Here is a 14868-nt window from a genome sequence, read left to right on the forward strand (position 1 = left end):
TTGAATACTTTATTTATTTTCTATTTTGTGTACTTTTGACAGTACAATATGCCACAAAGCTATATAAAGGCCCAGATGTGTATAAATAAGAAAATACTAGTACTACTGGTAGAAAATACAGCATAGAACAATCTACATTTGATGACAGTATCACCAACTATTTGACAGATCTTATCTCTCTAACTCCAGCACCATGAGAACAGTAGCTTCCCTCTTCTCCCCCTCCTCTTCACATCAATCACCAGGAGACGACCATCAGCCTGCTGTCTCTGCTCATGTCAAGCTGTTAACAATCTCACAATGGAACCCACACTGCTCTCAACTTAACCCACTTATAACCTGCCAAAAATAATTTCTTGCTTGAAATGTGATAAATAAAGTACACTAATGAAGTGCTTTTTACTGTCAGCGGCGTACAGAGATCTTGTTAAAAGTGGCACCTTAATGGCATTCAAATGCAAAACACATTGACAGGCACAGGCTCTATAACTTATCCTCTATTAGGGATGTAAGGGGATGATTATCCAACATTTGTACAGCATGTGGCCATGTGGGAAATGACGCTTAGAGCATACAGATTCAGGCTTTTCTTCACAAGGTTAAAGCAAAAACAGATATGTTGTAGCTTGGCCTAAAGGGGAACTTTACTTGGTACCTCATTTCTCTTTTCCTCTTTCCTGTTGAGGTTGAAAGTGAGGTATATTTCATTGACTTGGTGCTGCATTTCCTGGCCTAATATCCCACCCATCATGTGTTTTATAATATCAATCCCTGTAAAATAAGAAACGGATGGAGCTGTTATGCAGGATAAAGACAATGAGTGGCATAAGGCAGTTGAAATGGCCTGATTACTTCCAGGCTCTGTCTGTCTAAGGCTATAGATTGTGGCCGAGCCTAGGGAACCATGATCCAGGGTTCAGGTAAACAAACAGCATACAGTGGTCTGCATTATGATTTCTGAACATTAAGGAGTCTGTTTGTTGAGATGAGGTTTTTGCAGAGGCGGCTGGACAGAATAATGACTGCTGTTGTTCGAGTGAGACAGAGGAGATGTAATCGTGGGTTTCTCTGCATTTCTTTTTTTTTTTTTTTTTTTTTTGGATGTTGTCTGGAATGAACTGAGAAGTGAGTCATGAACCACAAGCCTCAGCTGGACAAGGAGTGAAAGACCAACAGGTTTCTGTGGGAAACCTGGAATAGTTATGTCTAAAAGTGTTCCACTTCTCAGAAAGATCTTGCTGAGGAATAAGTAAAGATCAAGTTTCTGCTCTCATTCAGAGTAGTAGGTAACAGAGATAGACCAGCATGTTTCGTCTGAAGATCAAACCTCTATGTTTTAACCTTCATTAATGGCTATGATGTTTAAGAAATCTCTTGATTGTCAATACTTGTGTCTAAAATGATTTTCCCTCATAAGGAGGCTGGACTCACCCATATGATAAGGATGGACTTCCAGACACCTTCTCGAGAACATCTTGGATAGATTATGCATCATCTGGCCTGGGAATGTCTCAGAATATGTGGACTAATTTACTTAATTTGCTGCTACTGCATTCATCCATCCATACATATATCTATACTTCTGTTCAAAGGTTTAAGGTCACTTAGAAATGTCCTTGCTTTCCACAAACAAACAAAACAAACAAAACAAAACAAAAAAAAAACACACAATTTCCATCTTTACAGTCAATAACATTAACAATCTCTACTCTGCATTTCTGATTAATCTGATGTTTTAAAAATATTGTTTTTACGTGACCTTAACGTAAAGGACCTTTTTAAGTGACCTGAAAGTTTTAAATCGTGTTGTAGATAGATATAAGCTAGGAGGACTGAAGAAGATATTTTCATAACCAACATTTTAATAGTCTTGTGGGCTGTCAGTGTAAACGCACAACTGCTTACAAAATGTTGATACCATGTGCAAATATGGTACATCTCTCCACAAAATCCAGTTACAGAGCCTGTACCATCTCTAACATCTACATTAAAGGAAACAAGGTAATAACTGGAGATAGTTTTCATGGGAGAACTTTAGCAGTCTTGACAACTTGGTCTGAGGTGGAAAGGAGTTATGAGGTGGAAGAGAGCTGCGTAATGTTCACTTTTTGTATGTCTTCTGTCTTTGCTTGGCTCATATGGTTTTTATCGAAGCACAATCACATGAGCTAATGGCCACAGAGGGTTATGCCAAGATCAAGTTGTATCTCTTTTGACTGGGGTCATGAGCTTTGTTATAGAAAACTGAGGTATAAGCACACAGTCTGGGATATAACAATGTAGACTTAAAGATAAAACTAATAACAAAGGAGCAAATGGATATAATGGGGTTTGCTTGCAGTCTGCCTCAACCAACTTGGTGATACATAGTTTATTTACATATACTTTTTTAAGTTATCAAAACAGAGGCTACTCTCCAGCCATTTCATTTTTTAATTTGCAAATCAGTCAGTCCTTTGTTTAACTTTCTCTTCTTGTGCTGTATCCAAACTGACAAGGTCTTTTTGTAAGGTTGATTTTAGTGAAAGCAAGCTGAATGATGAATTATAGATCATATATTTGACCTGTGTATGGCATGTATATAATGGAAAAATGTCCCCTTTGCAATCAGACTTTAAGGAGATAATGGAGCCACTGAGGTGACCCACTAGAAGACAATAATTCAATAACGTGTAAAGCCTAAAATCAATTCATCACATTTATTTACCTACTTTATATTTATCTGCCTCAGTGTCATTTTTAAACAAACATTTTTCTTTCTCAAATATCTGTAACTTTTCCAAATAGCTTCACCAAGAATACATCCAGCCAACCAGCTCCTGTTCCGCTTGCTGCCACCTCCACTAACCGCAGTAGGTCCCCCCTGAGTCATAGCTGTGTTTTATGGAGCCACAGTTGCCACTCTTGATGGCTACAGGCGCTCTGACGTATGCTTTAGACCACCGGTATGGCACTCTGCCTGCAGCTCATGGTGTGAAACTGCTCAGTGCCTTGGAAGTTGGGAGACTGTAGGCGATTTTCCCTAGTTGACAGAAATAAAGCTGAACCCAGGGGTGACCTGGTTGAGCCACAACGGATTTACAGTTTTGATTTCCAAAAGTTTCTTCTGCAAGATGTCCACAAAATATGAGACACAAAGCTTAGTGACTGAGAACTAATTGCTATATATACCGCCTATTGCTTAAAATCTAGTGAATATAGTGGGCATAGCTAAAAGCACACAGATTGTCCCAGACAAAAGGCTGCTGGTTCTGCTCTGGAGTTATTCACACAAATTATATAATAATTCATCACTGTGAAAAGAATGGCAGATTAAACATTTACTGTGTGCCCCCCTGTGGACAGGCACTTCAGGCCCAGTAATATACCTGTGACTGACTACTTTGAATTACCCAGTGCCACAGATTTATCATCCTAACTGAAAGGAATCAAATTTACTATATGTGGCATTTGTTTACATTTTTGTATTGATTCAACTGGGACCAAAGATAATGTATGCATGTGAACAAAAATGTTAATGTTTTCACATAAAAACAAATTACTCACATAAGCTTGGCAGATTTTGCAATATTTTCTTATTGCGTAAGAAGTAAGGAGTTAGAGAATGTCTCAGTTTCACCCCAGGCATTCCTTAAAGCCTTTCTTAACTTTCTTTGTCAAACAAATTAACCTAAAGTGGCAACATGGGAGTGTGTTACCACCTTACGTTCATGGTTCTCCAAGCTGCTTTGCTATCCTTAGTCCTGGCCTCGGAGACATAATAAAAGCAAACTTCTCTCTCTGCCACATCAAAGCATGGTTGACCTGCTGTGGCCTTGAGCCTTCACCAGCTTCCCTGTATCACTTTCAAACACAACCACACAGGGCAATTTAATAAAAGATAGGCAGCTAATGTCTCCCACCTAGGACTCTACTCAGTTAGCAAGACAGCCAATCAGTTTGGTCTGCCGTGAAACCGGACCTCTTCTTTGTATCATAAAGCTGCACATGGGACTAGATGCACGATACTTTCATCTGTCTCAACCAAATGAGACAATTAAAGAAAGATCCTAAGAAGAAAGATTCTAAATTATTTGCCGTCTGATGTTAACTCATATCAGCAACAGAAAATGCTCAGTGTGTAGCAGTCAACAAAGTAGCCATGTCCTAATAAAAGCCTAGATAAATTAATATGAAACACACAGCAGCGTGTTTGTGGAACTCTTACTAATAAAACAGTTGATAATGGCAAGTTTAACTAATCCTAATTAGATTTCAAATGAGAAATTACATGTAAGGTCAAAGAGGTCTGTGGACATTTGGTTTTTCCAGGCTTAAACCTGACCATGTGTGATGTGAGATCCAAGAAACTGAAAGATCAAGACTCAAGGGAGTATGCAGTTTAATGTGGTGTGTAGAAATCAACAAAACTAGAAAGGAGAAGCTCTGTTTGCGGTGAGTTCTATTTTATCAACTATGACATGTTTACCACTTATTCAGTTTTGAAACAATGGCCTATTATCACTATCATATGGAGCTGCACTGCTCATATGGCACCATTATACTGTTTTGGAGTCAACCTGATAACTCATCCTTAACGTACATGTAGCCAAGGCACACATGGAATGTATAAGGCTGAATGAAAGATGAAATTTCATCTTGTAAAAATACTGATGCTCTACAAAGCAGTTAAAAGCAGTACATGTTACTGTAGCTTTAGTCAAAATAAGAAAAAGAAGTCTTTTCCTCTACTTGACCTTAAATTGAAGACTGCTCTGAGCTCAACTACAATAAACACTCTGCATATTTCTATGTGCATGGTGTGCTGTGGGATCTTACAGTTGCTGAGATGCACAGTAACCTCCACAGAGGTTATATTCTAAGAAGAGTATGTTATCAGTTTATGAATTCAGCACTTCACAGAATAAACATCATGCTCTCCTCACAAGTGCCCACCTGTGTTACAGCTAATGGGTTACACTGACACAGGTGAAAACATCCTATTATATGGATCTCATCTCAAGTGGTTGTGACTGCTTTGAAGTATCATATATACACTTTTCTCTCCCTTTTAGATTTTATAGCTTGAAAGCTAATGTAGATAAAGAAAATAATTTCCCTCACTTACATGTCCCTTCTATCTGTAATCGCATTAAATGTTCTGCTAGAGTGAGTACGCAGAGCTAACATTTGTGCCACAATATGGAAAAGAAGAATGAAACAGAAATCTCTGTAAGCTTAGATCACGATGTGCAGCTCTGATAAAAAAAAAAATGGTGGGAGTTGCATGAGTTGATGGGCAGAAATATCCATTGAGATGACTGCATCTCAGAAGTTGGACATATGAAAAAAAAAAAATCATATTGTCATGCATATTTATTATGTCTGTCCCTAAATGTCACTTATATATCACATATTATGAAATAGCTACCGTCAATTTATGTATCACTTTATGTTTATGTTTGTGTCACATTTTACCTCCACTCCCAAGCAAAAGTGTACATCACCAAAAAGTACAATCTGTTGAATTTTATATATGCAAGCAAATTTTTTTTTTCACTGCAAAATTTTCCTCAGGTCTTAGAGGTTGTGTCTGTTATAAGTCAGAGTGGTGTGAAGGCATGCCTGTGTGCATATGTGAGCAATCATAATTGTGTGTCTGTGCAGTCAGTCTTGACACGTATTGTAGCACATTGAAATAAATCAAATCATACTGACCTCAGTAGTTCAGTGCAGCTAATATTTCACGTCTGAGATGACAGCACTCAGATTGACAAGCAGTCAGAGAATGAGGGTCAGATTAGAGTTTGAAGTTAACAATTTACATGAAGCTAATGAGATGAAATTTAGCAACAACCCTGAATAATGGCTCCATTTTGGATTCAGTCTACAGAAATCATTTTGAAGAACTATGACAAACTATATGCACTAAGACTGTTTAAAAACAAAAACAAACCACTTTGTCATTCCTTTTCATAACACTTACTTCCATTTCCTGCTTAAAATATTTTGGCTTATACTCCTATTCTTCTACTATTATTTCTACTCTGGTGGGAAGACAGCAGACATGGATTCTGGAATCATAATTATAATAATTGGGCTAGGAGAAATGTAAGTAAGTTGGAATGTAAATTGGTAAAAGTCAGTACTAAATGTCTGAGGGGGAATGGAAGGAGTCAGCCAGGTCAACACATTAGGTGTACTTTAATAACTGTGGATAATCCAAGAGCTCAACCCTCCCCTGGGGTGAAAGAGAGAGCAATTTAGAACATGATGTCAACGTATGTGGTAAATATGACCCACACACATAGATACATTACATGTTGTGACTATCTCTAGCTTCAAAGGCAGTTTACTAGAAAAGAAGAGGCTTGTCCAGCCACATCAGAAAACAAACAAACAAAAAAAGAACACCCACTGCCGTAGTGAGGTTTGGAGATGTAATGTGATTTTAAAATGATTTCAGGCTGTCACTCCAGGTAGCTAATCAAAGGTTTGTGCTAGGTTGTCCATGCAGCTGAGTGAAAGAATTGTGGTATAACAAATGAAAAGAAGGAGAGAGCCATTGATTGGCTCCACATAGCTGGCCAATCACAGCATGCTGTGGATATGGACGTCGGAATGTCAATTTCAGAAAGTTACAAAAACAGTCAGACACAGACCTCCCAAATCCAACTCCGCCATGTCTCCAAAGCTTTTCAAACATCACAGCATAGTGGCCCCATCAGGTTCAAGTTTGCAGATATTCTATATTTTTTCTTACTGTCAACAATTCCCTTGAAGAGACCAGGACCAACAATGACTTGTATTATATGCATCCATCCAAGGCCTGATAGACTTCCCTTTCTCTGTGCCACAGAGCTCCACTGTTGTCCCAGAACAACAAGACACAAGATCTTGCTTTTATCTGCGAGGCTGAATTTAGCTTTCAATATGCTACTATTGAGTCCATATAATGTTGAACATACTAACATTTGCTAATTATTATTATTATTATTATGATTATTATTAAGCTGAGGCCACTGTTAATGTGACTGGTATTGCACAATTTGAAAGTCTGGTATGACTAACCATTAACTGGGAGAATGAGCTGGCTCCTATTCCACTACATGTCCGTCCCCTAATAAAAAGCTTTGACTTCGTAACAGAGTAAACAGTTACCTTTATTCTGTCATATATGTATAATGACACTTGTCTGTTATTTGTACCCATTCCTCCAGAAAACATTTAATGTATTAGTGGCAAACATTTGTGTGCTGGGTGTGTGTTCATATATTACCTGGGCAATGTTTTTGTTGAGTAAGTAGACCCCATATTCAAAGTGAAATCTCTCTCCTCTGGGGTACAAGGGGAATCTGTGAAAGACAGGAGAAAAAGGGGAAAACTTGAACAGAAACAATTGATTCATGCCAATTGATCATTACACAGGTTACAGATACAATACATTTAACTCAGTTTTGCAACAGTATTACAGTATATTCATACTGTACATGCATATCACAATGCACTGTAGGTCTGGCACTGTTAGAGGGGCAAAAAGGATGGTATCATGAAAAAGGGATTCATGGCTTGTTATTTTAAATGTAACCGTTTCACTTTGGCTCTCGAACAGCCAGTGACTTCTTTCCATGTTTGTACATGTAGCCAGCAGCGTTTACAGCAGGTAACACTTGCAAATGATTGAAGAAGCTGAGTCTGGGTCTATGATCCCACCATCCCACAGAAATATCAAACAGGAGCAGAAACATCCCAACAGCCCGTCCATCCGCCTCTCAGCAGGAAAAGAGAGAATGTCTCCCTTCAGCATGGTGGGAAAGCCCCATCTGTGCCATTCAGGATCTCTTAGTTAGGACTGAACAAGGAGTGCAAATGAATGATGGTGGAGACAGCAGTGGTGTTGAGGTAGGGGAGAGAGAGAAGTATGCTAGCATTCAAAGAGGGGAAATTCTCTAAGGTTGGTCTCATTCCTTCCTGTGATTATGTGCTTATATCTGCTGGTCTCCCACTGAGCAGGATACAGTATTTTGCCAATCTAGCCTCACAGACTGATCATGGCTATGGTCTGACAAAACACACTGATACAAATACTTGTCATGACCTTTGTTATCTGCATTCATATCTTAGCCCTATCTCAACTCCATCTCTAAGTGCTTCATCTTGACCTTCAGAGTAACCTGAACCTAATCCCACTCTTAACCTCTCACCTAAACACTGAACAGGGCTTTTGAAAAAAAGGGAAGAAAACGTCTCCTTTCATAGCTTATGTCTACACCTGAAACTGAAATGTAGTCTTTTAAAGAGCGAAAAGCCAACACACATGAGAGACGTTACCAAGGTCAAGTACTGTCACAGGCATATACACATGCAGCAGATGCAGCATTCATGTAGTTACTTAAATAAACAGCTGTCGTACACTGTTCCTGCCAAAAGTCTACAGCAAATGGAAACAAAGGTTGACGAACGGCCTTAATCTTAACCATCTTTTTCACAGCCAACTTCCAGAAAGGACAACAAAAAGCTTAGTTTTAAAATGAGTTTTTGATGTGACAGTGAGTTCATTTGCTACAAGAGTAAGGTCTGTAAAAAAAAAAAAAAAAAAAAAAGAGCATTCAGATGAGCTACCTTATCATTAAGACATTTGGAAAGTGGGAAGTGGGAAATCAATGAGAGTTCCAGAGAGAATTCTAAGATGAGACCAAATCACATCTATACGAAAATAAAGCAGCTACAGCGTACAGCTACAGGTGACCCCATAATAACCCAGTGTGGCCATTTCCCTAAGACATATGCCTGTTGTTATTATTATACCACTGTCAGAAGCAGAAGATGTGTTCTGGTGTGTATGTGTGTGTACTGGTCAGTATGTGCATCCGGCATGCCTCCTTCCTGTGCGTGTTTGACCCCAGGAGATTTGGTCATGGTTGTTTGTTAGTCCTGTGTGAGAGCAGAGCACGGAGAAGCGCTCTTCACCCCCTCTCATGACTATACAGGTGCCTGAGGTAATGAAGGGGGCACAGCGGAAAATACATTTCCTCAGTGCTGGCACTTCACTGGACTTTCCTGTTAACTGAGATCATGCTATTTAGATGTGCTACTGGCATGCTGAAGGCCAGGTTTCTGTTATATCCTGATGCTCTCAGAGAATCTTTGATGACACCCACGCCTCAGCATTTCTGCTATTAAAGCATTTGCCCGTAAGGACATGAACCTACATACCCATGTCTGGACATCTCAGACGATATTCTGAACTATAGTGCGCACTGTAAACAGCTCCCCATTCACACATCACTTATATAACATCTCTCAGTTGCAGCGTAAACTCTCTACAGATGGAGATTCTAACAGGATGTTACTGGCAAGAATAAAATGATGTAGCCCAAGGGTAGTACAGACAGCCACTTGTTGGTCCTCCACATCCCTTATATGCATCTAGAGCCCCACAGAGAAAGCGACATGCCAAAGGTCAAATCCTCAGCAATGGGAAATAACTAACAGAGAGAGGAAGAACAACAAAACAGGCATTCCTAATATCACTTCTCTACAGGCAGATATGATATGCTCACTGATAAAGACACATGAAAAGTGGAAACAGAGCCACTTCCAACACACACACGCAAACACATGAACACACATGGGCTGCGTCATAGCAAAGTGATTAATGACCGCTGTCCACTGTGTCTGAAATCACACTGGAGAGACTCCGGTTCACCAAACACCAGGAATCCTTCTCAGGGACATCCAGTAAAGTCACATATATTATTACACAGCAGCAGGAGGGGATCGAGGCAGGAAGTCTGAGGACAGAGGAAAGGAAGAAGGTACAGAAGGAGTATGTAAATCAGTTAGAAAGCACAGTTGACGATTGAACTGAAGACAAGGCAATACAAGCAGGTTTGTCTCTAAACTTCTCTTCTTCAGGTGATGCCACAGCTTCAGACCTATTCCTCACAGTATATCATCTGTTATCACCATCTGACAAATAGAATAGAAATCTATTCTATTCTATTGCTCCACATAGATGTAGTCTAGCAGTTGACATGCCTTTTTGTCCATTTTGACTGTTGTTACTCACATCCTGGTCTTTTCAGAATCCAAATACAGGAATAATAGGCTCAGGAGAACACAAGGAATAAAATTTGTCTTAAATGCAACTCTGAAAGACACTCACTCAATTTAGCTTAGTGGAACAGTTCCACATGCCTCAGCTAAACTTTGGATTTCTTTTTTTTTCTACAAAATGAGAAAAGCTTCAAAAACACAAATAATTACTTTAAGTCCAACAGGAGAGATTTTCAAAGTTTAGAAGCCGTAAATTCAAAGTTTAAGTCTCTTAGTTTTGAATCTGAAACAAAGGAAGAACCTAGAAACTTTGATCAGATGACCCCATCAGATCTCTAATGCAGACAGAGGACAGGAACCTTGAACAGAATTGGAATTTTGACGAAGAGCCAGCACAAAGAAATCAGGACTGGTGTTACATAAGTCTTCTTTGAAGCCCTGGTCAAGAGCTTAGAGATTAGCTGCAAATAAGCATAAAAGATTCAGAGGAAGTTTGCAATATTGCAAAAGTCAAAATTAAGCACTTTCAAAGTCACTTTTTTTATTTTTCAGGTATCACCTAACTCAGCCTTAGGGACCTTGAGGAATAACCCTGGGAACAGAGAACCATCGCTATAATTTTTTGCTATGACTGTAGTAGAAAGATCAGTGGAATGTGTATGTGAAAGACATAGGGAAGCAGAGTAAGAAGAGTCACAACGCCATTTTTAATTACTCAGCCAGCAGCAGTTTAGTTGTATACTAAACGGGATGAAATAAATTACAGTCATGGAGAAATATCCATGCCAAAAACTGAAGACTCCAGAGTAAACACAACCCTAACCCTAACACAAACCAGAAAGATTCATACACAGGCTGGAGAGGTGCTGTTTGTGGCATGAATTAGGCTTTTGCACTGCCTCGAAACAATCCATTATGTGCTGTTTTTAATTAGGTCATGCTTCCTTCCTCTCTTGCACCTTGTGAACAAAACCGTTGTGTCTTTTGTTTAACTTTGTTGTACACGGAAATCAAATCAAATCATCTCTATCACAGCAGACCACCTCGTATTTCTTCACTTTCCTTAATCAAGCCGTTTCTTCCGTCCCCCTTCCCCTCCAGTGGCAGCTCTGCTGAAGGGTCGTGTCCGTGAAACTAGCACCAGCAAACTAAATATGACAGGCACCGTAAGCAACACACCCACACACTTTAGCATCCATTTAAAAGACTGATTACTGAAACATGAAGTCTGTTTTCGTTTAGCTAATAGTCAACTGTGCATGCACTGGACCAAGAGATGAAAAAGAAATGACAGTGAGTTAAGAGCTGAAGTAAATCTGTCACGATTTTTTTCTCCTTCGTCATAAAAAAAATTGCCCTTCTCTTCCAGAGAGATCTCACCACAGGATAGTTAACGTGCAAGTGCTGACTCTGGCTACAGACACAAAAATATGTAATTAATAAGTGTGGAGCCATGACACTGTAAAAAGACAAAAGAAGCTGAATCTCACAGGAAAGTCCCCTGTCTTTTTGAGTGAAAATATGTACACCCTCAGCCTGCCAACTCCTTAAGTGCAGGGTCTAGACACCCATTATTCACACATACACTCTTCAAATATAATGCACAGACTCTTGTTAAAAGGAGGAAACAACCAATAACCAGGCAGTCCCAACAGCGAGATGAAGCAATAGGAAGTCCCTTGCACTTTCCATTTTTTTAATCACTCCTTGCTCTGTGGAGGGGTCTTTTAATACCAGGCTGAGTTATATTTCTTTCATGTTTGGATGATCCTTCACAACCAGTGTCTACAATGTCTCCCTGGACTGCAACCCAGGGGCCTCCTAGCAGGTGTCAGCAGCACATGACGGTTTTTATAGCCTGCAGTTAAATAGCCATGTTTGTGGGCTATTTTTCAAACACAAAAGGTGAGGGTGCTGTGGAGCAAAGACGCCAGTTAAAGCTTTGCTTGCTGGGGTTTTACAACAACAGAGCAAAAATGGAGGACACAGAGTCCATTGGAGCTTTGTTTTTTTTTTTTTTTTATTTATTTAAAATAGCCATAGCCTATTAGAGAAACAAGGTCACAAGGTCGCGGTGCTTCTTGTGCAAACTACAGAGAGCGTGTATAGTTAAACATGTTCCAGTATATTGGGCTCTTCTCTCTCTCCTCTTGGGTCCACTTTAATAAATGGAGGAGAGTAAAGGAAGCCATGGGCATGTAGGTGGGTGGTCGTGCTCAGCTATACTGAGGTTGATGAAGATACAGAAGGAAGACTCCAAGTGACTGGCTGGTCCGCTGTAATGTATACACAGGCTGATGTCTCCATATGTGTTGGCTCGCCTGTTTAGACATCCAAATTAATACTCCAAATGTGCAAAACAACAGTTCTGGCTCACATGGTGGAGACCAGGCATGGCCAGCAGTAACACCATCGTATTAATGGCAGTTGTGGTTGAAGGGGGGTGGGGGGTTGCTTGTGAGTTTTACAATGTCTTTAATGTGCAATTTCAAACGGCATGGGGCCATAAATCTTCACTTGCTTAAGAAAAAAAAAAAAAAAAAAAAAAAAAAACACCTGCCTTGCAACTGTCAAGGTTCTAATGGTAGTGGTTACCATATAAATCACAGTGAGCTGTAATTTTCAATATCTGAGAAATGATTACACTGAGCATCTGTCAGTGAATGCTATTTTAATGACCGCTGCTGCACTTAAGGCCCCAGTATAACGGTTTCGCCATCTTGGTCTATGCCGTTAAAGTGTCTCCAGAGTGATGTGGCGGTTGCTCGTTCTGTCATCCTGGCTTTTTCATCACAGCTCTTAAGAATATCCAGGCTCTGCTGACCTCAGCTCCCAGTCTCCACACCCTCATGTTGTCTTTACTTTCCCCTTTGTTTAATTTCATTGTTTTAATTATAAGTAGAGAGGTAGATGAGGGGTACCATCTGATCTGTGTTCACAACAGCAGCATTACTTCTTCATTACTTATGAAGCATTACTTCATCCCAAATGTATGCTATCTGACTCTAAATCAAAAGATTATAACAGCTACTTAGGATTAATATTCAAACCTAAACAATTAAATGTAAACTTGGTAAAGTGGTGATAGAGGACAGTTGGGGGACCACCAAAGTCATTACGATACACCCTACAGCTATGCAGACACTGAAAAAAAGTCTGGACTTTTTTTTTTCTTTCCATTTACTGTATAAACAAGCAACCAAATACTAGTGAACGCTCTCAGCTGGCTGCATCACTCCTTTCAACCTACAGCATCCTTCAGAAAGTCGTTAACCCCAGATGCTTCTTGTTATCTTTTTAATAAAGTATGGACTAAGACTGCTCGAATCGGCTACATAACAGCAGGGCTCCAAGATAAAGGGCTGCTTATGCAACTAACCTGTCATCCTAGAAGAGACTCCTTGACTTCTTCACAACTATTATAAACATACCATTCCCTGCCATTGTCCTTGAGTGATTTGGCAGAAAACCACAAAAGACAAGTAAACATTCGGTCCAGTCCGAGGGTCCCTTTGTAGTTGACATACAGACCCAAATAATGAGCTATTTGTTCAAATTTGATTTAAGCTCTCTGGCTCCTAGGTTGATTGCCTCCTTCATCTCTTCTATGAAGAATACGGTAACTGAATCACTACCGAACATGTGCATGTGACGCTGCTTAAATAAAAGGATTTATACTGCACTGCCAGACGGGGATAGAGTGAAGGAAATAATAAAGACGGCACATTCAAAAAAGAAAACGTTATCATGTGCCAAAGATGATATTCCACTGACTGAACTGTGTGAGCAGAAAAAAAATGATATCCTTAGGGATAAGATCGAAAGTTAGTAATTGTTGAAATGTCAACTAATTTAATCCAGTCAACTCCAATTGTTCTTCCAACCTACATTCTTCCGTAATGTAGGTTTTTGAGCTGGGTGTTTCACCCGCCCTTTAGCCTCACATTGCTTTTCCCTGTCACTGCTACACAACCTAAAGCAGGTCAGAGTACTTTAGGTGTAATTCTCCCTCTCCTCCTCTGCACATGGTCCATGTTAAGAGATGTGAAACCGCTGAAACCCCCAAACAATAACCTCTTTTCTTGGAGCTCACAGGTTCTTCTCGTCTCAAGCTGGCCTCCCTCCCTAGGCATTCACGGTCACTACCTCCACCAACTTTCTATTGTGCTCAGACCAAGCAGTGATGTGTAAATCCAACTTACATCCGTTTTCTTTTAGCTGATGATAAAGAAAGTTTTAAAAAAAAATGATTTGCCTCAATACTTTGAGCGAAAGACTATATGAGCCAGTGCTTGCTTTTTAATGGCTGGGTTCTGTTCTCAATCAAACACAGGACATCTGGATCACATCTCCCCGTTTCTCCCCCATGCAATCAGAAACACTGGAACTCTGCTCTACACAGGACAAAACGTGGGCGCAACATGTCATTAGCATCCATTGATTTCAGAGAATATATCTAACCCCCCACCCAAAACAAATAAAAACTGGGTGTCAAACAGACCAGTTATCTTTCATACCTTACTTTCAAACGTTCATCTGAGCCAAGTGGCTAACACAGGTCAGATCAACACATCTCTAGATGGTGGAAAAATATGAGAATAGAAATGAAATAATTGCTGTGTCCCATAGGTGGAGTGGAATGGAAGTGATATTAGCCAAACTCAGAAGGTCCACGCTGTTCACACCATGCATGCAGAAAATCCTGTGCTTGTAAAACTCAAATTAACAGGCTATGGATAAATGGATAAAGATTAGTTTTTGCTCATTGTTCCACTTTATAGTAACTGGGGCAAATATTTCAGCTACTGAAATCTGGTTGCACACTCTTAC

General features: G+C 39.8%; 1 protein-coding gene across 1 annotated transcript in view; it reads right to left on the reverse strand.

The window, feature by feature from the left end:
- The window catches only part of uvrag (UV radiation resistance associated gene), a 75312-nt gene that overhangs the window by 27396 nt on the left and 33048 nt on the right, over positions 1 to 14868 (reverse strand). The window contains exon 13 of the mRNA XM_026371484.1: positions 7259 to 7334. Coding sequence (XP_026227269.1) covers positions 7259 to 7334 — 76 coding nt within the window. The remainder of the gene's footprint in view (positions 1 to 7258; positions 7335 to 14868) is intronic.

The sequence above is a fragment of the Anabas testudineus genome, chromosome 14, assembly GCF_900324465.2.
Source record: "Anabas testudineus chromosome 14, fAnaTes1.2, whole genome shotgun sequence".
Taxonomy (NCBI): Eukaryota; Metazoa; Chordata; class Actinopteri; order Anabantiformes; family Anabantidae; genus Anabas; species Anabas testudineus.